Source organism: Pipistrellus hanaki (assembly GCF_964339955.1).
Source record: "Pipistrellus hanaki genome assembly, chromosome: 8".
Taxonomy (NCBI): domain Eukaryota; kingdom Metazoa; phylum Chordata; class Mammalia; order Chiroptera; family Vespertilionidae; genus Pipistrellus; species Pipistrellus hanaki.
The window spans coordinates 35,721,760-35,749,162 of record NC_140510.1 but is presented as its reverse complement, the minus strand read 5'-3'; the positions used below and the strand labels follow the sequence as shown (position 1 = coordinate 35,749,162).

At 37.8% G+C, this 27,403-nt stretch overlaps 1 protein-coding gene across 8 annotated transcripts in view; it reads right to left on the bottom strand.

The window, feature by feature from the left end:
- The window catches only part of PKP4 (plakophilin 4), a 222,868-nt gene that overhangs the window by 94,914 nt on the left and 100,551 nt on the right, over positions 1–27,403 (bottom strand). For 7 of the 8 annotated variants that reach the window (XM_084891453.1, XM_084891452.1, XM_084891454.1 and 4 more), the window contains one exon: positions 1,397–1,509. The exons of the other annotated variant lie outside the window; for it this stretch is intronic. In XM_084891453.1, the coding sequence (XP_084747579.1) occupies positions 1,397–1,509 (113 nt within the window). The remainder of the gene's footprint in view (positions 1–1,396; positions 1,510–27,403) is intronic. 8 annotated transcript variants of the gene reach the window in all.

Sequence of the window (27,403 nt, the reverse complement as noted above, 5' to 3'; positions counted from 1 at the left end):
GAGAGTTAATAGAGGCGCAAAGAAATAGTTAGAAGAGTTCAGATGAAGAGATGATTTTCCTGAAGAAACCTGGGAAAGGCTATAAGAAAGCTTTAGCATTTAATTTGGAGCACTGAGAATACATGAGAATCCAACCTGAGATGGGATGAGGGTAATCAAAGTTGACCAATTATCATTCCAACCAGAGCTCACTAAAAGAAGAAACCCACCTTACTCACAACTCTTAAGATTCCACAACAGGCTCCTCTCCTGCTGCCTGGCCACTCTTCATTCTGACCTACACACTACACTATTAGGATAACTGCCGCCAACAACAAACATAAACAGCCACAGCAACAGCAATTTCCAATAGGACTCCTCTAAAAACCTAAGCGAGGTGAAGCATAGCACCCTGATTACCAGTTTCCCACAATCAAATGCCAGCTTTACCTTCCCAACTTCCCAAATCACTGGGTCCTTTTAGGACACACCCTAGACACTAGTAAGCAACTGGATGCTTCAATACAAAAAGAGTGGGAGAGCGTATATATCTTTGTGCATGCATTCCGCCTCTCTCTGGTCAGCCCAACTCCTGTTTCTGCCGGCCCCATTCATTCAGCCACAATTCACTGATTGAGCCCCAACAACATGCCAGGCACCACCCAGGCACACACATTACTGACAATTTTATTAACAAACCTATGGATTTAGTTAATCCAACTATGTAACCTTAAAGTTATTTAATATTTTAAAACTTAAAGTGCAGAAAACAATCCAATAGCCATGCACATATCAATTTAACATGTTAATATTTTGTCATGTTTGCTCCAAATGACAATTTTAATAAAGCCTAATTCCTGATAGCTTCCTCCTCCCTTACTCCCTAGAGGTACCACTATCTTAAACTGGTGTCCTTCCAAAATATTTTACTTTTACTAGTCATGCATACATTCATAAATAATAGCAAACATTGTTTAAATATTATATAATGTTATAATATATTAAATACATTTTTGAAAGCTAATTAAATGTTATCATTTAGAAATATTTCCTAATTAAGAAAAAATCAATACCAGGCTTCTAGAGCTAGTTAGTTTTACCAATAATTAGCAATTAATTGTGAAAAGCATCCATTAATTGTATCTACATAAGAGAAATCAAATTTCTAAATGCAGCATCATAGCTTTTGCTACTAAAGCTTCCCAATGCCGTATAAAAACACATCAAGCACAGTACTGAAGTATAATCAATACTGCAGAGCCTCCTCAAAATTAGAATAAATTGACATTCTTGGTGTCAAATTCAGGAAGGAAGTCCATAGCGACAACACTAACAGAATCATTTGCTGCACCCAGAACAACTTAATAAGACATGTGGCTTGAAGGTGTGTAGAAAACTTGAGCCTTCGGCCCTGTACCTGGTGCTGGCGATGCTTGGTGACTCTGCTCCAAGCCTACATCTTTCTAGCTGACTGGCAACAATCTGCCTTTCCACCTCCAGTTCTCGGGTGAGTCGCTGAAACTGAAGCTCCTGTGATTCAAGAAAATAAAAGGCACATAAGGGATTGAGGTTTGCTGCTCAGGCAGATATATGAATTAAAGTATGTCACAGGAAACAAAGGAACATCCATTACGCAACACTATACTATGGCTTTGTGAAATTAGGATTTTTGATGGAATTGCGAGCCTAATAAACTACTGATCTGTAGCCTTTTCAAACTTAAAGGCACTAGAATATTAGCCTTTGCTTGGGATCGAAAAGACATAGATATTTTTCTTTTTTGGGAGCTCACAGAGGTCTCAAGCAGCATTTCTACTCCTGTGCTGGATTCAACATCAGGATTGCAGGGTTCTTACTTGATGTATTTACAACCGAGGCTCAGCAACAGGTACAAGCTCTTCATCCTCAATGGCTCATTTTTTTATTCCTCATGCTGTATGTTAGCACAGCATTAAAAACCACAAATTCCCATTATAAGAACCACTTTAGCATGTTTGATAAAAGCCTTTAATTATTAAGGAGAAAAACAAAACACAAAACAATTCCAGTCCCAGAGGAAAAAAAAAGCCTTGCTATATTTCTCTACAATATAAGCAACAAACTTTTTCTATTGCCTACAAATGTATTCATGAGTCACTGCATGCAGGGGATGGAAAAAAAGTCTGAGCAATAATATAGAATTTAAAACTAAATTAAAAAGCTGGAAACATTGTCTGAAGAAATCAGGTTCTTCATTCTGTGCTGCATCATGAGGGCAAGGAAGTTCTATTATATAGGAGAAAACATTTTAACTTTTTGGGGGCACTTATCTCATGGTTACCTTGACAGAATTTTAATAAATAGAAAGTATGCCATGTTATACAACATAATACACATCAAATCAAGTATGCTGCAAAGGCATCAAAGCCACAAATAACATCACAGTAACACCTCAAGCTCCCCTGTGATGCATTATCTCCTTAGCCTATCCAAAGCAAATGCTGCACGTGTATGTTGTTTAATTGGACAGTGACTGCTTGTTCAAAATACCAGGCACATAGAGCCTATAGCTAGAAACTAATCAGAAAGAGAATAGCCTGAAATATTATTTATGACAATATGTCAAGTATTTGTTAGCCATGCAAAAATAAAAATTGGACAGTTATATTATTAAGTCCCTCTGGAATCAGGCAAACGTGCAATTACTTGACAGCCCTGGCTTTTCAAATTCTACAAACTCTCCTAAGAATCATTTTTAAGAAACAGTTCCTGAACTCCTCATTGCTTTTTTATCATGAGATTCCTTTTCTAATGAGCCAATTGGTGTGGGTGTATAGAGTGGGGCCTGAGTAATATAAGAGCTGGCTCCATAATGCTGTACAATATGAACATAGTTGGTAAGTGGGATATTGGCTACCTTTGTCCAACTATCCGTAGTTCTTAATAAATGTCCAGCCACAAAAGACCAGACAGATAATATTGTATAGCATTCAATATCAGGCTAAAATAATTCATTTTAAGGACAAATTGTATTGTTTACTTCACAGTTAATCTTTCTTTGTCCTTAAACTATATATATTGGGTCGGCAGCTAAGTAATTGCGGGTTTCACACATATATGGCTTCAGTTGAATTTTTAGGTTTGCAGACGTAGTACAAATGTAAAACACATTTTGTTATTTGATAGTTGGCTATTCAGCTGTTAATCAGTAAAAAAAGTTTTTTGATCTGTTTTGTAGTTTTCGTTTGGCGTTCATTGAAAAATGGAAAATCAAAAGGAACATTTTCATCATATTTTGCTTTTTTATTTCCGCAAAGGGAAAAACGCATCGCAAGCTCATAAAAAGTTATGTGCTGTTTATGGTGACGAAGCCTTAAAAGAACGGCAGTGTCAAAATTGGTTTGCCAAATTTCGTTCTGGTGATTTTTCACTCAAAGATGAAAAACGCTCTGGTCGTCCAGTTGAAGTTGATGACGCCCTAATCAAAGCAATAATCAATTCGGACTGTCACAGTACAACACGTGAGATTGCAGAGAAGCTTCATGTATCACATACATGCATTGAAAATCACTTAAAACAACTTGGCTATGTTCAAAAACTCGATACATGGGTTCCTCACGAACTGAAAGAATCACAGTTAACGCAACGCATTAGCAGCTGCGATTTGCTAAAGAAACGTAATGAAAATGATCCATTTTTAAAACGACTGATAACTGGCGATGAAAAATGGGTTGTTTTCAACAATATCAAGTGGAAAAGATCGTGGAGCAGGCCAGGTGAACCAACTCAAACAACATCAAAAGCTGATATTCATCAAAAGAAGGTTTTGTTATCAGTTTGGTGGGATTACAAAGGAATTGTCTACTTTGAACTCTTACCACCCAACCGAACGATCAATTCTGATGTCTACATTGAACAACTAACGAAATTAAACAATGCAGTTGAAGAAAAGCGGCCCGAATTGACAAATCGAAAAGGTGTTGTATTCCATCGTGACAATGCAAGGCCACACACATCTTTGGTCACTCGGCAAAAATTAATGGAGCTTGGTTGGGATGTTTTGCCACATCCACCATATAGTCCTGACCTTGCACCATCTGATTACTTTTTGTTTCGATCTTTACAAAACTCCTTGAATGGTAAAAATTTCAATAATGATGATGATGTCAAATCGTACCTGATTCAGTTTTTTGCTAATAAAAACCAGAAGTTTTTTGAACGTGGGATTATGATGCTGCCTGAAAGATGGCAAAAGGTCATTGATCAAAATGGGCAATACATTACAGAATAAAGTTATTTAGTTCCATGAAAAAATTGTCTTTTTCTTTAAAAAATCCGCAATTACTTAGTTGCCGACCCTATATATATATATATATTTCCCCCAACCTCCATTGGGGCATGCACTTTGGGCAACCAGTAAACAATATATTTTTGTGTGACTTGCTGCTATCCTTTCAATTATTTCACTTTGTTTATTATGCACCTCTTCCCACAAGACTGGCTACTTGTATCAAGCTAGGCCAGGCAAGGACTGTCCATGAATCATAAATTAGTCCTGAAGACATCAAATTACTGTGTTCTCAGTTCAGTGGCTACTAGGAGCACCATCGCCAACCTTTCGGATGTCATGGACCACCAGTGTTCCACAGACCACCGGTTGTCGACAGCTGTACTAGAGAACGAAGGTTAGAGTGTTTTCTACATTTTGGGGTGGATAAAAGTTGCCAGGGTTAAGATTAAGGTATGTTTTGTCAAATTAGGACACACAAAAAAATCCATTTTAATAGATTTTTATCATTTTTGTGGCTGCCTAAGAGCTTTTGAGCATCCTTTCTAGAAAATAGTTAGGGAGTTTCCTGCTTGAAGAAAGAAGCTGAAACCACTGACCAGATAATTTCTTCCTTCAGAAGCAAAGACAGGTGAGTTTGGCTTTGCCAAGATGCTAGACTGTGACTCAGGTGCTCAACCTAAGACTTTTGATATCGAAAACACAAAAAGCTCACTTTCTCTTTCACTTCCTTGCTACACTCCCTGCAAGAGGTCCCAAGGTCACACTCCTAAAAAGCAAATGACCTTCATTCAAACTACTTCTATACTTGGTGGCGGTGTTCATGGCTTCCTTATATGACTGATTTTGTCCCAGATTTGGACACTGTTCCTCGAAGCTGAGTCTCAAGACTGTATTCCAGGCTTTGCAACAAATCTGGGAATTCACTAATACTCACTTCATAAATGCCCCTTTCTGCACAATTAGCCATGCCAGTCTGTTTCTTGCAACTAGAGACCTTGACAGACACCATTTACAGTCCTTGAGCTATGTACCTAAGAGAGTCCATGTACCTATGGCATAGCTACATTTTTAAATTTAAAAGATGGGTAATTTCTTTAACATTCATATGGAATGAGTAAAGTCAACAGTATATTCCTATTATTCAATTTTAGGGAGCCTATAATATTGAATACCACTGGCTACAATGATCAAAACTATTCTACTCATTATTTGCTTACACATCTCACAAGGAGGATGTCATTAAAGCCCCCAAAAGCAGAACATCAAGAATCTATGAAGCATGGCATTTGTTAAGATTACCTAATACCTGTGAATATTTATGTACAGCTAAAATATGTAAATACTTTGTTGCACAATTATTAATATTACAACTACAGAATATAAACTGAACGCTCATGTGTGACTAGGACCAAGAAGGACATATAGGATATATAAATATTTGACCATTTTGTGTCTACTGGCTTCTAAGATTGACTGATAAGACAGTACGACAGTCATATAAAAACATATAATGATTTCCAAGGCTGATCCCCAAACCAAGCATCTGAATTATAAGGGGACCAGAGATTTGCTCTCCTTTGAGAATAGCAGATTAAATAATGTTAAAAGCATGGATTAACAATTTAGAATATGATAATTTCCTCTTAAAATCTGGCCAAAAAAGACCATCAACAAGCTTTGATGGAAACTTAAGGCTACTAATCTATAATAATAAAAGCATAATATGCTAATTAGACTGGACATCCTTCTGGATGGGATGTCCGACATCTCCAAGGGGTCCCAGATTGGAGAGGGTGCAGGCTGGACAGAGGAACATCCCACTCCCGTGCATGAATTCTGTGCACCGGGCTAATAATAATAATAATAATAATAATATTATTATTATTATTACTATTATTACTATTATTATATCCTTACCATGTAGGTAAGGAAAATTAGAAAATCAATGGTACAAAAAAAGCAAGTTCAACTTTTATTTAAAGTCAGAGAGAGATGTGGAGGCAGAACTAGTACTAGACCCTGAGTTTTCCAAAATTTTGCTGACTGCTCTTTAAGCAAATTAGCTCTCTCAGGATTCCATAGTACTTATAATGTTACAGACAAATAAGGTTTTCTAAAAATAATAAATAAGGTGTGAATAATTTCAGTGGTATGTGGCTTATTGCTGTTAATAGATTTATCCTATGACACTGCTCCATCCCCCCAACTGCTTATACCTATTCCCACTTGCCAAATTCCCTGATCTCTCAGGCATCATATCATATCCTGCTTATCAGAAACTCAGGAGTTTCCTCGCTTTGGCATGTCAGTTTTGAAAACCTGTCTTCCAGTCCAAATGTGATACGGAGCTAGATAGACAGGAGCAGAGCAAGAACAATAAGCCAGGTACAGAAGGTTACCAGGGAAGAAAGCCCTGGGGGCCTAGCAACGGGCAAAACTGGGAAAACAAGGACCTTGCCCTCAGGGTGATCTTTCCTCTCCTAGCATGCAGTTTAGGCCTGATCCTTCATGTACCTGGTCATGTGGCTCAAATCCTCCCTTGACTTTTGCTTCAGTGGCAGGTTGCTAGTCATGTGGATTAGACCCCTTAAAGGGGGAACAAACAAGGTGCCTGAGAATAGCCCCTTAGCAGTAAGCTTCAGGACAATGAGGTTCTGACCCACATCAAATGCATCAGGTGCTCAGTTGTGCTTCAGCTCCAGGCCCAGAAAAGCATCAAACCAGACAAGCAACAGCAGGACCAGCTGCACTGAGTTATGATACCTTGACCTGCTATCTAACAGTGAGACCACAATACTGAAAGGACACACCTCAGAGGTGGATGAATATTCTATTGAGATCCTTGCCCTGAGACCTTCCTTAAAATCTCCACCATTAAAAGCCTTTAACACAGAGGACGCATCCAGCTCTCTTCTTGAACCAGGCCTGCGCCTTTCCCTCTCCTCCCAAGGGACATTACCTCTAGAGCCCATTTCTTCTACTGCTCAATTCTTCTACCTCTGTAACTTATTAAATACACCATCTCTTATACTAGGTTTACCAAATAATCAGTTAATAATGCAGATTTCATAATCAAAGAAAACACAATAATTTCCAGAGAAAAATAAAAAGTGCTTTACTCAAAGTAATGTCCATCACTAGCTACAGATTTCCCCCATCTTTCAGGTAATTTGTGGATACTGTCCCAATAGATTTTTTCTTGTTTTGAGGCAAACCATTCAGAGATCCGATTTTCAACTTCTTTGCACATTTTGAAGTGCTGCTCAGAAAGTGCAGGTACCATCCATCAGAACAAGTGGTAATCTGAAAGAGCAAGGTCTGGTGAATATGGAGGGTGGGTTAATACTTCCCAGGTAAGAAACTTTTAACGTGTTTTTAACTGTTTTTGAATTGTGTGATGGTGTGTCATCATGAAGCAAAATTACTTTGCCATGTCTTCAGGCACATTCTGGTTGTTTCATGATCAAAGTAAGATTCAAATTCATTATTTGTTGTTGGTAGTGATCAGAATTAATGGTTTCACCTGGTTTTAGAAGTTCATAATACAGCACACCTTCCTGATCCCACCTAACGCAGAGCATTGTCTTATTTCCTAAGCGATTTGGCCTTGCAGTTGATGTTGATGGTTGACCTGGATCTACCCATAATTTCGTGCATTTGGGATTCTCAAAATAAATCCACTTTTCATCACCAATCACAATTCGTTGCAAAAAAGACTTTCTTTTGTGCTGTTGAAGCAATATTTTACTGATGACTTCGATTTTCCATTTGTCTTTCATTGAGTTGACGTGGCACCAATTTTCCTTCCTTTGATATTTTTCCCACTGATTGTAAACAATTGGAAATTGTTTGCTGAGCAACATTCAATCTTTTTGAAAGTTGTTTTTCAGTTTGACCCGCATTTTCATCCAGTAATGCTTGTAAATGTTGTTCTTCAAACTTTTTCGGTTGACCTGGACATTCTTTGTCTTTCACACCAAAATCATCACTTTTAAAGCGTTTAAACCAACTTTCACAAGTATCTTGAGATGAAGCATGTTCACCACACGCTTCCTGAAGTATACGATAACTTTTCTTCAATATTAAAGTAATGAATTAAAACTTCGCGCAAATGCTTTTTTGACACGAAATTCAACATTTTTAAGAGTAAAAATATGAATGATATTAACATCTTCAGAAAAATTAACATATGAAGTTTTGAAGCTTGCTGTCAATACAACAAAATAGCATACATATCAAATCAAATATGTATCAACATACATTTAACTCCATCTACTGAAAAAAATCTGCATTATTAACTGGTACATATAGTAGTTTGAGTCTCACCTCTGAATTCTTTCCTAGCCAGAACTCAAGTACTGAGGTTACTGAACCCCACAATTCTAACACCTGGTGGTGGTCTCACCACTGCCAACACAATGACATTTTAAATTGTTGAACTAATGATGCCTTCTCTTATTTTCATTTAACCTTTCTTCTAATAAGTGAAGAGTGTGCATGTAGACTCATCATATTTATGTGCTATATATGTTATATATGTGATATATATGCTATATATGTGGTATATATGTTAATATAAATAATTCTAGTTGTTTGCTATTAGATGAGATTTTACTAATTATGTTTATTTAAAGAAGTCCTAGTAGTCAAATAAATATTGACTAAAAGATTTACAACATAAAAAACAGAGGCTTGAAGACAATGTTCATTGCAGGAGTCAATGACAACTACGGCTGTCATTTTACAACAAGGTAGATATTAATGTCAAAACACAAGAAGATTTTCTTTAAAATTATCCATTTATTTTAAAATTCATTAAGAAATTATAAAAAAATAATGGTGGTTTAATATTAACAATTTATCTTGTTTTCTAGTACATACATATTTCAAAATTAGTAAGACCAACAATGCATATCACCTAATGCGCTTATTTGGGAGTTAATTAACTGCACAGATTGTAATAATGCATATAAATTATTATTTCCTGGAATGAAAAACTGAGATGAATAAATAACCAATCTCCCCCTTCCTCTATGAAGACTAGTTCTTGCAAACAGGCAAAAAATGGAAAACAAAAACAAGGCTAAGTTTAATCTTCTTCAGTAGGTCTAATAAACAGCACTAGGACATAAGAGGCTAATTTCTTAAATGATAAAGGTTTGGTTAGTAATTCAATGAAGTGTAATGAGAAAAGAAAACAAATACCATCTTTTCTTATACTCATACAAGTACTCTGTTTACTTCTACAGTTGTTTTTCCGTTTTGCAGATATTTTACAGCTAAAGTGCATAGGGTGGAGAGGATGGTATTACTGGAATTACAATGCACCCCTGTAAGTTGTACCTTAGACACTTAAATGGTTCCTTGTGAAGACTTGTTATCTGGCTCAAGAGGTGTAAGAGGTTTTCATTTTTGTCTTAATTTTTTAATTTTACATTTTACCTGTATGTTTTTACTAACATAACCATTTCTTTTTAAATAAACCTCTAGATCAGGGGTCCTCAAACTTTTTAAAGTGGGGGCCAGATCACGGTCCCTCAGAGAGCTGGAGGGCCAGACTATATGAACTACTAATTCCTACTGTAACACCTCGGCTGCGCTCACTGCCCAAAAAACCTGGCGGGCCGGATCAGACTCCTCTGCGGGCCGCATGTGGCCCGCGGGCCGTAGTTTGAAGACCCCTGCTCTAGATTGACCTGGAATTCTTGAGAAATAAGAGTAAGAAAAATCCACTGTATTATTGATAAACATAAGGCATGTCTAACCTACAAAAGGCATTAAAACCTTAGGACAGAATTGGGGCATGTCTAGCTAGCTACAGGCTGGGTGTCTGCACTCAGTCTGCAGGTCCACAAGTGCTACTATATTTAATGTCCCTGTTTTTCTCTGAGATTGCTTTCTCCCCTAAACCCAGTTGCCTCCACTGGTTAGCTATATATCAAAGCAATTTTAATATACTCTGCTACCCTTATTTAATAGCTGTATTACCCCTACTTACCTTAAAAAAGCAGACCAATTAAATAATGCTTTTTTGCTTGTGCTAGCCCTATTTAACTCAGTAGAAAAAAAAGTATTAAATTTGAATATATTGTGTTATTTTTATTTTTTATTGCTCAAACTAATTTACTCATCTGAAGGAATCTTTAAATCACCACATTTGGAATTCTTTTTTCTTGCACACAATAAATGTTCATGAAGAAATATACCTGCTTACGGTTGAAACAGGTATAATTTCATATAAATGTCTTACTTTCTTATTTTGTGTTAGGTCATACACTAATAAAAATAGTACCACTGAATATGTAATAATATCTCCATCCCTTTCTTGATCCCACCCTCCTGTGGTAACCAATCTTTCTGATCTGCTATGTTCCTATCTGTTTTCTTCATGCTCAAACCCATATAGATCTGTTTGTTTGTTAAGTTTTAACAGTGCCAGGCACTGTTCATATTTTTTCTCTAATTCCACAAAAGTTTAGGTTGCTAATGAGTTGAGCTATCACAGGGTGAGAGAGGCAAAACAAATGACTTGCTCAAGGTTACACCATTATCATGTGAAGAACAGGATATGAAATTCTAAATTGTTGCTCTTTCCATTACAGGAAGCTAAAAGGAAAAGGAAAAAAAAAAAAAAAAAAGGCAGGTTGTCTTATTTTCTATTCCTGAAGGTTATATTTAGAACGGTAATCGATATTACTGTTTTAAAACTATCTTCCTGCCCAAACCAGTTTGGCTCAGTGAATAGAGCATCGGCCTGCTGACTGAAAGGTCCCAGGTTCAATTCTGGTCAAGGGCATGTACCTTGGTTGCGGGCATATCCCCAGCAGGGGTATGCAAGAGGCAGCTGATCAATGATTCTCTCTTATCGATGTTTCTAACTCTCTATCTCCCTCTCTGTAAAAAATCAATAAAATATATTTTAAAAAAAACAAACAAAAAAACAAAAAACTATCTTCCTAAATCAAAGAAAGCCCTGAAATGTAATAAAAATTAAAGAACATGATGCTAGTATATATGGAAAGTTACTAAATATGACAAAAGTAGAATTTCATTCACAGGAAAAGAACTCCTGCATAATTAGAGAAATAAAGCTAGATTACTACCTCAAACCATGCACACACACACACACACATGTTCTAATAATAAATGGAGAGAAAAATCCCAAAATATATAAGATGACCTAAATGGAATATTTTTATAACCTTAGGATGATATAGACCTCCTTAAAAAACATAAAAAACCTCAAATCGTATGGGATAAAAGATAAATATATTTAACTAAATAAAAATAGAACTTTATATGCCAAAGATCATGTAAAGTGAAATGACAAGAAAGTAAATATGTAACACAGAACACATAACAGACATTTTAAATCCCATGTAAACAAATTTTTAAAACCACAGTAAAACAGACAAAGGATATGAATAAGTAAAGTCATCTAAGATGAAATGTAAATGCTAATCAAAATATCAGAATAAAACTGCTCAATTTCACTCATGAGAAAAAAAATCAACAATGACATGCCATTTTTCATCACATGGACAAATGTTTTAGAAGTGATCACATCCAAGTTTGGGGAGGAGGCAGGGAAAAGAGAACATACTGTTCATGTGAGTGTAATTTGTTATCAACCGCTGGGAAAACAATCTGGTAACATCTACTAAGATTAACAATACCTATTCCCAATAAATTCTTCTTTTGGATATATACACAAATAAAAGCAACAATATATATAAAATATTAGTTGCAGCATTATAAAACAATTTGAATAATATATATCTAACATGGTAATATTTCAACAAACTAAGGACTCTCCAAACTACATGTACAGTTTAAGAACTGTGTAGATATTAATAAGAATGTACTGGGCCTTTATCTGTTGCCTCAGAAAGACCATTATATGTAATCAAGTTAAAAAGCCAGTTGAAGAGCTGAATGAAACACAACAAAATAATAAAACTTAACAAACAAACAGAGATCTATATGGGTTTGAGCATGAAGAAAACAGATAGGAACATAGCAGATCAGAAAGATTGGTTACCACAGGAAGGTGGGATCAAGAAAGGGATGGAGATATTATTTACACTTTTATATTATCTCTTTATATTTTCACTTTTTACAAGCATATGATTTTTAAAATTAAAATCTGTTCAAAAAATTAAGAAGAAATAAAAGGGAAAAAAGGCTAAAGAAATAAAATATTATTTAAGTGGTACCAGGGCAGATCCTGCTAAGGAAATAGTCTGGTTGCTGGAAAATGGTATTCTGATTGACAGGAGAATTGATATTTTTGCTTTTCTGAAGCTATTAAAGTACTAGGGGTGCCCTCTTCTAGTAGTTGCTAGATGGGGTGCGGCCTGATTCATGAATCACCTAATCAACCCAATTAGAGCTTCCAAAAAGTAACTAAGTAAATAAAATACTTTCAAGGGTTTCAATAACATTCTAATGACCTGCAAAGACCCATTCTAGCAATGAGTAACAGCCCTTAGCAGATTTCAAGTATACAGCATTCCTAAGGCTCTGGAGAAAAGGTGCTGTGGAATATAAATTGGTGTAAATTTAACAATATTCTCCCCAACCCCCAATTAAATATGTAGCTACCCATGAGCCCATCAGTTCTAATGTTGAGAATTTGGATATACTTGGAAAAGTAGACAAAACCAACCCATCCAATTGACATCCATCAATGAGGAACCAATTAAATGATTATATTACATGCATTTATATAATAAAACTCTATGCAAATGCTAGAAAGGATTGAAGTAAATCCACATACACTGATGTGTAATAATATTTAAGAAAGATTACTCAGGAAAATAGGCAAGATAGTTATTTTAGTTATTTTTAAAAAGACATATACTGGAGCATGCAGAAAACCGTTTTCTTGAGGTATATTCTAAAAACTTAATTTCAGAGAAAAGATAAATAGTTGGAGAAAGGAACTAGACAACCTACAAGGGTGGCTTCCTTCTATTTTACAAAATTCAGGTGAATATTTAATTTCTTTTACCCTGAGTATTCATTTGTTATTAATTTCTGTAAATAAAATATTTATTCATGTAAAATCACACTAAACCCCTATTTTTTACTACTGGTATTTTTTTAAATGTACTTTACAGGTGGTTATATAGTTTTAGTTCCCTTCCATAAACTGCTAAGAAGGAACTTCTGCTCATGCAACATAAAATCAAATCTACATAATGTTTGTTACAAATTCTATATATCAACATACTTTTGGAAATAAAACATGGAAGAGGACCCTTACCCTTTACTTTAAATTTTAAATAAAGGCAGGGCCGATTCACTTAGATCCTATGTATCAGATAGTAAATTTTTCATTTTTATAAGATAATATTAGTTTGAAGCAATTAGTAATTTATTGTGTTATATAATTTTGGTTAAGTATTCAAAGTAGAAATGATATTTAAAGTCACAGATGATTATTTATATGTACTAGAGGCCCAGTTCACGAATTTGTGTACAGATGGTCCACTGGCCTGGCTCAGATCAGGGTCAGACCTGTGGGGAGGAGATGGGAGGAGGTTGGCTGGCAGCCCACTCCTCTATTGGAGTGGGATAGGCAGATTGGGGAGGGTCTGGCTGGGGGAGGGGCCGTGGGAGGTTGGCCAGCTGGCTCCATCCCCACCAGTTATTCCGGTTGTTAGGGCGTATATATGTATATATAGATATAGATATAATTATATATGTGTTTTTGTGGGAAAATATCTATAACATCAAATTTACCATTTTAACAATTTTTAAGTGTACAGTTCAGTGACAATAAGTACACTCACACTATTGTGCAACCATCTCGACCATCCATCTCTGCAACTTCTCAAATCAAAATGTCATACACATTAAATAAGTTTTTCCAATTTCTCCCTCCACCAATCCCCTAGTAACCACCATTTTATTTTTTGTCTCTATGAATTTGACCACTTTTGGTACCTCATGAGTTGAATCATACAATTTGTCTTTTTGTTATTGTCTTATTTTCAGTTAGCATAATGTTTTCAAGCTTCATCTATATTGTAGCATGTATCAGAATTTCCTTCCTTTTTAAGAGTGAATAATATTCCATTGCATTTATATACCACAACTTGTTTATACATTCGTCCAACAATGATTACTTAGAGTAGCTTCAATATATTTTTAAAAACCCAATATTATGTATCAAACTTAAGCCAAATTCTCTAACAAAACATATCCTGAAAATATTTATATTTTCTTCTCTAATAGCTTCTTCTGTTAAACATACTAAGAAATTTTCACAAAAATCAGTAGTGAAAGGTCTTATCTACAAGGATAAAACCAGAATTATGACTTTCCTTTCAGCAACTTAAAGGATTGACTTGATTAATGATTTATTCATTTGTTTAAACTATTATGTGCCAGATACTGTGGTGGGCAGAAATGAAGTGAGAGAAAGAGAGAGAAGGATAGGTGAAGAAGAGAGAGAGAGAGAGGAGAGAAGAGAGGGGAAAAAAGAGAAGAAACACATGAGCTCCCCAATCAGACCCAGGAAGTCTGTGTGTGTGGGGGGGTGGGGAGTGGGGGGTGGGAGGGGGTGGTTCCAGAAGCAGAGTGATCTATATCTTATATGAAATTTTTCCTCAAGACAATGGGGAATTGAATTAAAACATTCAAGCTTAGATATAAAGATAAATCCCCATCTTTTTAAAAAAATATATTTTATTGATTTTTTACAGAGAGGAAAGGAGATAGAGTTAGAAACATTGATGAGAGAAAGTCAGCGATCAGCTGCCTCTTGCAGGCCCCCTACTGAGGATGTGCCCACAACCAAGGTACATGCCCGTGACCGGAATCGAACCCAGAAAACCTGCGGACTGACGCTCTATCCACTGAGCCAAACCGGTTTCGGCGATAAATCCCCATCTTAAAATGCCAAATAATCTTAGGTTAAGCAGAATGTTTAGGAACATAAAGAGCAGAGTGGTGCTGCCTATTGCAATGGTTGGCAAACTCATTAGTCAACAAAGCCAAATATCAACAGTACAACGATTGAAATTTTGAGAGCCAATTTTTTTAAAACTTAAACTGCTTCTAACGCCACTTCTTCAAAACAGACTCACCCAGGTCGTGGAATTTTGTGGAAGAGCCACACTCAAGGAGCCAAAGAGCCACATGTGGCTTGACAGCCACAGTTTGCCAACCACGGCCCTATCATTTGGCATCTATTTCCTATTCTCTGGTACAACAAGGCAAACACCATCTGGCTCACTAGTTGTTGGGTCTCTAAGGTGTAGGAGCTTTAATGACCTTTCAAGTCTCATAAAAACTTCTAATCAAAGGTTTTTGTTCTAATATCCTAGAGAGGGTGTTGGCAAACTTTTTCTAAAAAGGGCAGGACAGTAAATATTTGGGGCTTTGTAGATGATAAGATAGGTCTTTGTCATAACCAGCGATCTTGGCTTTGGTAGTGTAAAAGCAGTTGTAGACAGCAACATAAATGAACATGGTAGCTGTGTACAACCAGACTTCATATATGAACATTGAAATTTGAATTTCATCTAATTTTCAGGTGTCATAAAATAGTTGTCTTCCGATTATTTTTAAACCATTAAAAATATTTTTAAAAAAATCTTACTTTGCAGGCTGTAAAAAAACAGGAGAGGGCCAGATTTAGTCTGTGGGCCAAAGTTTGCTGACCCAGGTCCTAGAATTTAAAAATTTGCAAGCCTCTTTAAAGGCATATGATTTGAGGAACAACAGAACAAAGATGGGAGGATTATAGGATTTGGGGTCCAGCCTGGATTTGAATCTAGGCTTTTTCATTTGCTAGTTGCATAATATTGGACAAATCACAGATTCATTTAAAGAATATAATGATACTGGTAGTACTAGCTATTATCTATTAGGTGCTGACTATAAGCCAAATAACTATATAACACTTTCTATGCATATCATAAATGGTGATTACAACCAATACCCAGTGAATTACTTCTATGTGCTAAGCCCCTCTTATTTAATTTCTATAACCATTCCATGAGACACATACTACTATTCTAATTTTTGAGATGTTGATCATGAGTCTCCAAGGGTGCACACCTGGAAAATGGCCAACAAGGATGTGAAGCTGGTGCTCTTTATCACCATCCTCAGAGCATGGCAATGAAACTGATTTCAAGGTGACAGGAGGAAGATAATAATATCTTTAAAAACATATAAGCCCAAACAACCCATTAAAGGTCACACTGTCTAGTTTGTTATTTTACTGTGATGTGATTAGCTTCTTAAATTTAATAACTGGGACTCAGAATCCTTTCGTTGGCAATACTTTAAAAAGATGGCACGAGTACCCTGATGGCCTCAAATAACTAATAGTTTCTAAAGATCTAGGGAAGCAGCTGCAGATGAAGAGAATCTAGCTTGCCGTTTTTTAGAGATTGTCTTCCCCACAAAGTTTCCATTCCAATAAACAGTGCCTTCTATGACATTCAGCTCATTTTGCACTGAGACAGAAATGCCTTTACTGGATCTCAAGACTCTTCAGATCACAAAAAAGAACCCATAAGTGAGAGTAGAAAAAGAAGAAGAGCCATAGTACTTCATTTATCTATCTGGATTTCTTCATTCTGATTTTTCTATGAGGATTTCTGTTTTTAAATTCATCACTGTTAATATATCTGATTGAGAAAGGAGCTAAACAAGTCCCAGGTGAGACTACACCATAGCAACAGACTTGCCACGAATTCTTTAGGGAGCAGAATTTACAGAAGTATTTGATTGCCTATTCACACTCTTGATTACAACATACCCAGCTGTTAAACTAAACTGTATGCCATTAGTGATGGAAGGAACTTTAAAAACTAAACTACCCTGTGTGAAGATATTTTCCACACATACATTCAGATTGAAATGTGTTCAATTGTATTAGTCCATTTCCCTTTTATTTATTAAACTAGTGGCCTGGTGCATGAAATTCGTGTGTGTGTGTGTGTGTGTGTGTGTGTGTGTGTGTGAAGTCTGGCATGACACCTCTTGAAATCCAGTACCCCCAAGGTAGGATCCCTAGGACAGGCTGACAATCGGGGCCTATCGGGCTTTCCTTCCCTCAGCTGCAAGCAGCTGGCCCCACCCCCACCACTGCTTGCCATCTGTACAGCACTGACCACCCTCCCTGACACCGGTCGCCTCCCTCTGTGGGTGACAGGCAAGGGTGCAATTGCTTGGCTGGTTTGGGCCTCCCTCTGTGGTGCAATCGCTGGCTGGCCCCACACAACCACCACAGTGTTGCTGGCGAGTGGCCTGGGCCTCCCTCTGTGGGGCGATTGATTGCAGGGCTCCATGATCGATCACCACAGAGGGTGGCCTGGGCCTCCCTTTCTGGGGTGATAGATCTTGGAACCCCTCCCCACATCGATCCCTTGCAGGCCTGGTTACCCCCAACTGCTCTCCTCTAACTGCCTTCCCCTACAGGCCTGGTTGCCCCCAACTGCCCTCCCCTGCTGATCTGTTCCCCCCAACTGCCCTCTCCTGCCGACCATCTTGTGGTGGCCATATTGTGAGATGGGAGGGTGGTCATCTTGTGGCAGCCATCTTATTACGAAGCGCAAGTGTGTGATGCCGACTTAGGCTTTTATTATATAGGACAAGAACTACATCTTTAAACTATTTCAGAACTTGTTAATGTCAGGTAGTAACATAATAAATGAAGTCCTGCCCTTTATAGATGGACATTGAATTCTTATTCTGGCTCATAAATATTTGTTCAATCCTCCACTGTGATCATGACAATACAAACACACAGTCCTTAGAATTTGATCAGGAGCATTAAAGTGCCTTGAGTTAACGTGCTCGCTTCGGCAGCACATATACTAAAGTGCCTTGAGTTAAGTAATGTCCAAAATAGCCATAGAAAAAGAATCTGAAGTTAAAGCAATCTCACACGTATAGCCTTTACTTGGAGTAGGCCTATTGCTTAGTTGGGATAATATACTGATTAACAAAAATAGGCCACAGAGAAAAAGAGTAGTTTATGCCTATGGATTATCACAAAAGTCAACTATCTTACAAATTATGTCATGACCAAAAGGAAGACTAGATGAGGATACAGATGGCGGGTGGGGGAAGATCTATCACAATCATCAGAAAACCAACTCAAGGCAAATCCAGATGAGTATGAATTATTGCCATCCATCTTCATGTCTAAATATTTGGCTGTAAATTGTGCTGAAGACAGAACATTTCACAAATATTCAAATGAAAGGACAGAAGAGCATTCATGAGTAGTTATTTTTATTTCTATTATTTATGCTATTAGAGATAGCCAATGGTGTGGATCTAATCCAAATTATTTACATTTGGTTTGTAATGCATGATATGATGTGTCTATAGCAGATTTGCTTTTCTAATGTTTTGCTCTATTGTTAAATTCAGTTTACATGTCCTTAATAAACACCTCCTATATGGAAAAAGTGGGTCCCAGAAGTCTGCAGGGCAGGACAGTTAGCTCACATTACAAATCCACCAAACAGGCTCCACAGAAGAAAAAGGAACTGAGTAATCTTGAGTAAACCACGTTTCCTTTATAAGCACTTATATAAGACTGGCAAATGTCGCTTCTTTCTTTTCTCCCATTTTTGTTGATGTTATATAAGTATATTTGGCCTTCTTAGGAGATTGAGAAACTCTTTGAACTACCTAGAGCAAAATTAGAAATTATCATTTCATTAAATAAGCATGTACTTACATTTAATTGATTTTTACATGGTTTCTAAGAGACAATTTCCTTAGAATCTATTCATACAATTAGAATATACAGGACTATTTCTTGCAAGCAAGCAAACAGAAAATAATAATACAAGTAAACATGCAATGTTGCAAGTATTGTGTAGTGGACAATTGTTGCTTTAGCCTCCTAGCATGTTTTCACCTTTCTTCTAGATATGGCCTTTAGATTTTCCTGTAGGAAGACCTACCTTCATTATCCTTGACAATATGAGTTTGATATATATATCAAGAATAAGGTTGGTCAAGGCATAGAACTGGGTGGGTACTGAAGTCACCTAGAGACTCGTGGCGGAAGTGATCTGGAGAAGTGGATATGAACTGGGAGTTGAGACTTCCAGGGATAAGGCTGAGTAACCAGGCCACTGATGAATGACAACAACGAAAGTCACAAAGGAGCAAAACTAGTGCAGGGTGCAAATATGTAAATGACTGGGGAGTAAGAAGAATAATGACCCCATTTCCTGAATTCTAAAAACCCAGATGCCCCTAGAGTGAGTTTCAGGGGATGTGGAGTCCCCTCAGAGGACAGCAGACTGCTATTGAGGCAAGAAGTAGAAAAGAAAAGAGCCGAGGAGGTTGAGGATGTGGGATTAGTGGCTGACCACATTCCAGGAGACATGGAAAAGAGTTTGGGAGGGAGCATAGGGTGGATGGGAAACAGACTGGATAAAAGGATAAGCAGAAAGATGGGAGTGGGGAAATTAGCAGTTAACAGGATAACAAGAGAGCATGGACTTCTGGTGATGAACTTAATAAAGATAATATGAGATGTGAGACTGGGTCTGTGGAAGTAGACCAGAGACTTGTGAATTGTCGGGGAGAGACTTGTGAGTATGCCTATTCTGTTGAGCTTAAGTTTCAGGTATGGTGGGTGTTCCAGGTTTTAGAAGGTCTTAGGCCTCAGAGGGTAAAGTAGCAGTCACCTGTCGCTCCATGTGACAGAGATCTTATACTCAGTGTGCAGGTAGTCACAGCCTGGTACAATGTAATCAGGCAAATGTCTGCAGTCTATTGGGACTTAGGAGCCAAAAGAAAATCCTACTCTTAATATTCCCATGTGGCAGCCCCAGGCAGCAACTCCTTCCTGTCTCCCTGTTTTACTTACTGAACCCAGATAAAATCCTGCAGACTACCAAATGCATCACCACTGGAAGGAAGTGAGAAATCAAGGCAGGCAGAATTGGAGAAGAGTATTCCAGGCAGAGGCTATGGCAAGTACAAAGGCCATGAGATGTGACTGGTGGGTTCACTGAGGAGACCTGTGTGGCAGAAGCAGTGAGTGAGGAAAAGAGGAGAAAGACCAGGAGAGAGAAACCACAGGTCTGATCATGGAGGTATTTGGAAGCTCTTAAAAGAACACTGCCTTCTAGTATGGGAATGAGAACATGGGAAGATTTGGACAGATAAATGCCCAAATTTGATTTCAATTTTAACAGGGAAATCTTGAGACTAGACTGTAAATGGGAAAGGGTAAAAGCAGGAAGAAGAATTAGGAGGCTTCTGTGAACAAAGGTAGATGAGAGTGGATTATGGACATGTAGTGGTTGATCAATAAAGGTAGAGAGCAGTTGGATTCTGGACATGTTTTTATGATAGATGCCCATGGACCTCCTTTAGTTCAAAAACTATCCTACCTCAGCATAAAGGCAGGAATAGAAAGGAATATTCATTCTTCATGTTTTAGTTTCAATGTCATCTCTTTGAAAAAGGCCTTACCTGGACATCCATTTTTAAAGTAGGCCTCCCCTGATATTCTCCTATAATATCCATTCTTTTCTATTCACACATTTCTCCAAATCAAGTCATATATATAATACACTTTTAAAAAATGTACTTGTTTAATGTGTGTCTTTCCCCATCAGATTATTAGTTCAACATTGTCAAAAACCATGAAAAGAGATGTAGCAAGGGAACCACCATTAAATCAGTTAATGAGCTAAATTCTAATGATTAAGATTGCTAAATCTGAGCTGCAAACACTTATAAGCTCCATGAGGGTAAGGACCATGCATTTTTAATTTTACTTCATCACTGTGTTCTTTCCAGTACTCTACTAGTCATATGTTGAAAAAAAAAAAAGAATATAATTATCAATGTTTTTTTTCACTTAAAACCGTTGTCTAATATTGCCATTTAACTATCATTTTTTAAAACTTTAAATTAACACCCCCGCACCCCCACCCCCCATCAAATCCAAGTCCAATCTTCCATGGTAATTTTAGGGATGCAAACACTGGAATCAGAGCTGGGATCATATTCCAGCCTTATCTTTTGCTTGCTATGCAACCTCTAAGAAGTTACTTAACTCAAATCCTCATCAAATATACAACAGGGCTAACAATACCTTCAATGTGATGTCATTATGAATTACAGCTAAAATTGTTAGTTTGAGCTATGAAAAGCTCTATACTTTTATCATCATTATCATAACCATCATTATTAAGTTTGTTACTCTTCAAATATTAGTTCTTTAAAAAAGAATATGAAATATGAAGCAGGATATTGTGAAATTTGTTTGTCTACCAATTGCTGGAGGAACTGCTTCAACTCAATAGAGGTAGTACATTCACAATTCAGATCTTGCATATTGGAGGACAGCTAGATTGGGATGGTTTTTAGAGATGATGGTCTTAAGGAACAGATTGGGAAATCTACTATATCAAAGTTACCTAAATTGCTATTTATAAAAAAACTAAGTCACATACACTTGCACAGAAGATATAAACAGGTCACAAAGCAATGGCAGAGTCAGGACTTAATAAGGTCTGCCAATACCAGGTAAAGGTTTCTCATGTCATCTTTAGTCTCTTAATTCAGAGAATCATTTTACATCTTAATAAGTGAAGTCCATATCTGACTGAAGCAACTAAGATAATTTCAATGTCTTTTTTAAAAACTGATTTTAAAGAGAGAAGAGAGAGGAAAAGAGAGAAAGGAACATAGGTGTGAGAAGGTAACATCAATCAACTGCCTGCTCCCAGCCTCCTACTGGGGATCGAGCTGGCAACCCAGGCATGTGTCCTAACTGAGAATCTAACCGGCCTTGGTGCACAGGATGACACTCAACCAACTGTGCCACATAGGCCAGAGCCAATTTCAATTCATTTTAAAGCTCTTTTGTGAGTTATATCTAAGGTCCTCATAGGGTAGTTGCAAATCAAGGTAATAGTAACAATATTTCTACTGAAGATAAAAGAACAGGCAATGAATTCTTTGAAAAATGAATGCAGATTATCAGATAATGTAATATATGTATCAAAACCAGGCATCACATTTTTAAAATCAATAACACAGAGAAATTTGTAAATTTTTTTGCAAGAGGGAAAAATATCTAAAAGTACAATCAGTTATTTCCTCAAAATGTTTGATAGTTCCTAGCAATAACATTGGATAAATCAAACTGAAATGAAAAATAAAGCAAACATTTAATAATGGCTAAATGTAAAAGGGCCACTGTATTAAATTTCTTATGTTTGCTGTAACAGATTACCATAAAACTGATGGCTTAAAACAACACAACTTTATTACCTTTCAGTTCTAAAGACGTGAATTTCAAATAAATTTCACTGGGCCAACATCAAGGTGAACCTTGGGCCACACTAGCTCTGGAGTTTCCGGAGGAGCCTTGGCTCTTACAGTTTCTGGTTGCTACCAGCATTCCTTGGTTTATGGTCTCATCACTCCAACCTCAGCTTTCACTTTCACATTTCCTTCTCTCAGTACATATCAAATCTTACTCTGCTTCTCTCGTACAAGGACACTTGCGATGGCATTTACCTTCATCTGGATAATTCAGGATAATTTATCCATCTCAAGATCCCTAATCAAATCTGCAAAGACGCTTTTTCCAAATAAAGTAACATTTACAAGTTCCAGGGGTAAGGACCTGATGTTTTAGGGGGAGGAAGGTAGGGTGGCTGGAGCAGACACCATTATTATGCCTATCATAGTCCATCCTTTGGCCTTCAAAGATTCACATCTGTCCCATGTGCAAAATACATGCACCCTATCCTAATATCCCCAAAAGTCTTCTAGCATCAACTAAAAAAACTAAATCTCACGTAAATCTCTTCAGCTCAGAAGCCCCAAATATCATCATTTAAATATCTAAATCAGGGGTGGGTGAGACTCTGGGTGTGGTCCATCCTGTAGCAAAATTCCTCTCCACCTGTTGATCTGTGAAACTAGAAGTCACGTTATCTGCTTCCAAAGAAAGATGGTGAGGGAGACATAGAACAGCAGTGTGACATCCCCATTCCAAAAGAGGGTGAAAGGGGGGAAGAGGCAAAAGAGTCACCTAGTAAATTCAAAATTCATTATGACAAGGTTTTAAGAGCTGGGAATAATAGTGGGGCATGAGTCATTTTTCCTTTTTCTGAAACGTTTGCATATATTTGTACTGGAGTAGTTTTATTAGCCTGTTGATGCCTAGAATTTTGGATGTCTTCTTACCATTCATTTTGTCTATGACCCTTTCAGTCAAGCTGGCATTGTTTCTGCTGATATAAATTTTCAAAATCCTGTGGGTCTCCTGTGTATTGAGATACCACTCAACAAGAGAGTCTTCCAGAGATCTTTCCTGGGTAATCCCATCTTCATTTCTGTTTGTGCATAGATGGATGAGGGGATCCAAGAGTCACATTCCTAATCTCTTTAGCATTAAAATTGTCCAGCTACACCTTTGTTTGGGCTTCTCTCCTCTAGAACACACTCTCCTAAGAACGAAGTTCCTAATTTTAGTGTCTATTCTATGGCAATCTGGGTAGGTTGAGAATTTTCCAAATTATCTAGTTGTGGTTCTTTTTGGCTTGAAGAGTTCTATCCTTAATTTATGTTTCTTCTCACTACAAGCAGCAAGAAGAAATCAGGCCATTCTTTCAGCACTTTGCTTGGAAATCTCTTTAAACATCCAAGTTTATTGCTTACAAGCTTCCCACACAACCATGGGAGACAATTCGACTGAGTTTCCTCACTATATAACAAGGATCACTCTTCTTCTAATTTCCAATTTCATACCCTTCATTTTCTTCTGAGCTCTCACTAGAAGCAACTTTAACAGTCCCTATGTCTACCAACAGTCTGTTTAAGGCAATCTCATTATGTTTTTCTATCAGAGACCCTATAATTCTTCTACCCATTATCCAATTACAAAGCTACTTTCCCATTTTTAGGTATTTGTTAAATCAATGTCCTATCTCCAGGTATCAAAACCTATGACAACCGAAACTGGTTTGGCTTGGTGGTAGAGCATCCGTCTGCGGACTGAAAGGTCCCAGGTTCGATTCCGGTCAAGGGCATGTACATTGGTTGCGGGCACATTCCAGGTTAGGGGTGTGCAGGAGGCAGCTGGTCGATGTTTCTCTCTCATCAACGTTTCTAGCTCTCTATCTCTCTCCCTTCCTCTCTGTAAAAAAATCAATAAAATTAAAAAATTAAAAAAAACAAAAAAAACCTATCGCAAACCTGATGGATCAGAACAACAGAGATTTATACTCTCACAGCTTTGGAGGCTGGAAATGTGAATTAGTTTCACTTGGCTGAAATGGAAGCTATAATTTGGGGTGTATTCATTCTGGAGGTTGGAGAGCAGAACGTTTTTTCACTTCTTACAGCTTCCGGTGGTTGCTGGCATACCTCGGCTTGTGATCGAATCCCTACAATTTCTGTCTCCACCTGCACGTTGCCATTTCTTCTGTACATGTGTCAAGTCTCCCTCTGCCTCTCCCTCTTATATGGACACTAGAGGCCCAGAGTGCACACAATTAGTGCACGTGGGGGGGGGGGGTCCCCTCAGCCCAGCCTGCACCCTAATTCAGGACCCCTTGGGGGATGTCCAGTTGCCAGTGTAGGCCCAATCCTCAGGATTGGGCCTACACTGGCAACTGGACATCCCTCTCACAATCTTGGACCGCTAGCTCCTAATTGCTTACCTGCCTGCCTACCTGGCCGCCCTTAACTGCCCCCCCCCTCCCATGCTGGCCAATCCCCAACCGGCCCCTCTCTGCTGGCCTTGTTGTTCATAACTGCCCCCTACCCTGGCAGCCTGGTCACCCTTGCCGGCCTGGTCACCCCTAACTGTCCCCCCACTGGCCTAGTTGCCCCTCAGTGCCCCCCCCCCCCCCGCCAGCCTAATCTCTCTCAACTGCCCCCCCCCCCACCAGCCTGGTAGCCCCTAACAACCCCTTCCCCCACACCCCACCTCCATCCCCTGCCAGCCTGCTTGTTCAGTCATTTGGTCATCCCTCACTAACCCCCCTGTCAGCCTGGTCGTAAGCAGCCATCTTGTAAGGGTATGAGGATTAATTTGCATATTACCTCTTATTATACAGGCTTTCTGAAGACATTTAGTGCTGACCTAGGTAATCCAGGATAAACTCTCACTCTCAAGGGCGTTAACTTAATCACACCCATAAAGATCTCATGTCCTTGAAGAGAAGATCATGACTTTGTCCATCACAATTAGTATACAGGTGCAGCAAGACTATCATGTCTATAAAAAAGTGTTAAAATTTGGTTCTTTCAAAGTGACCATTCATTACCTAACATTTCAATAAAAAGCTGTAAGCATACTTTTCTGAAGCCATTATGTTACTGTAAGGCAGTTACCCTGGTTTTTCTATTTACAGATAAATGTATTATAATTAGTTTTGTAAACATAATTTTAAAATGAGGTTCACAGTAAAGTAAGCATTAGTAAATTATCAAATAGTGTATAAATAGCTGCAAAGATTTTTAAATAAAATTTCTGCAGAAAGGAAAAAAGATTTTAGAGATAGATACGCCTTTATTTTAGAAAACTGCTTTTTAGTAAATGTCCCCCCATCCGCTCCCCCTTAGGAGCTAGTGTGAATAAGTGGCTGGCACCTCTCCTTTAAAACCTAGATCTATTCAGTAGACACTTTCACTCTCTGGGATAAAGGACCAAAGGTGATCAATGCCAGGTGGGAGAATTCTGGCTGGGGTGCTTTAGTAGAGCAGCAGGCAGCTAAGGCCCTGCCTGTTTGATCAATTATCTTGGGAGTGGCTTTGCCTCCCTACTACATTCCTGCTCCAGGAAAGAAGGGAACATTTAGAGAAGCACTGGTGGTGCTAAACAAATTAATGCATTTTCTCTAACCCAGAAACAAACAATTTGGAGTTCTCTGTCTAGAGCTATAATGGCCACATAAAAGCTGTCCTTGTTAATAGCTTTAATTAAGTGAATCCAACGACCACAGGCCTGGTGGGAATTTTAACATTAAGAAAAGATGTTCTTTTCCCGTTAAGCCTATCAGGCAAATCAGAGTTACATTAAAGAATGATTATTAATACTAAAGTGAAATAAAATGAATAATGACAACTAAGTAATTATATTTGTAAAATGTTATTCTATAAAACAATTATTCATGCAAGATACTTTGAATATATAGCTTTATTTTTTGATACAAAAAAAAAAAAAAAAAAGCATGGGTAAGCAGCAAAACAACTTATGCTGCTTTAATAGTCACATCTTTAAAAGGCCAGGTTGTCTTGACTCAATTCCCCAATAGGGCGCCCCATTTGTTTTCTAGAAGTTTATAGGCTTTTCTTAAAGTACTCATTTTGCAAACCTAGACTAACAAAGTAGCAATAAATGTTGAATGCTTAGAACGTAAGTGAACAGTGTTGCATAAACTTCAAAATCTACAGTTAGAGAATTTAGAGTGCAGAGCATTTCGAACACTACTTTTCACTGGAACACAGGTTTTTAGGAACCCTCCACAGGGTCTGAGAAGCAGACAGAGACCAAGAGTCTGTCAAACTGAAAAGATCCCAAGGCTGCCACCCATGCTGACTGTGCAGCCGAAGAGGAGGCGGAAGATCTGCGCTGCAGGGAGGCACAGCCATAGTGGCAAAGCACTTGTTGGGCCACATTGCTTGTCCAAAGACTTACACCAGCCTTTTGAAAAATCTTTTACAGCACACGTCCTGGGGTGATAAAATACTCTATATTTTAAGTGTGGTTACATGACTGTGTTCACTTGTCGAAACTCATAGAACTATTCATTGAAAGGGTATATTTTATTGTTGTAAATTATACATCAATAAACCTGCTTTAAAAACATTAACATACATCTCCATCTTTTCTGTTTAGGTTGTGACATTTTAACCTACAGCTACCTTTCTTATAATTCTGGCAATACTGCTAGAGATTCACTTACTAATCCACCTTGATGTACCACACACACACACACACACACACACACACACACACACACACACGCGCGCGCGCTCCTACACTTCAGGCAATGTTTCTCCACATGAATGGGCTGCCCAACTGAACTTCTTGGCAGCAGATTTTTTCCCCCTGTGAGGCCCACAGAAGAGTGAGTTTTGATACTCCATGTGTGCCAGACCCTTCTGGCGTTTTCTCAGCCT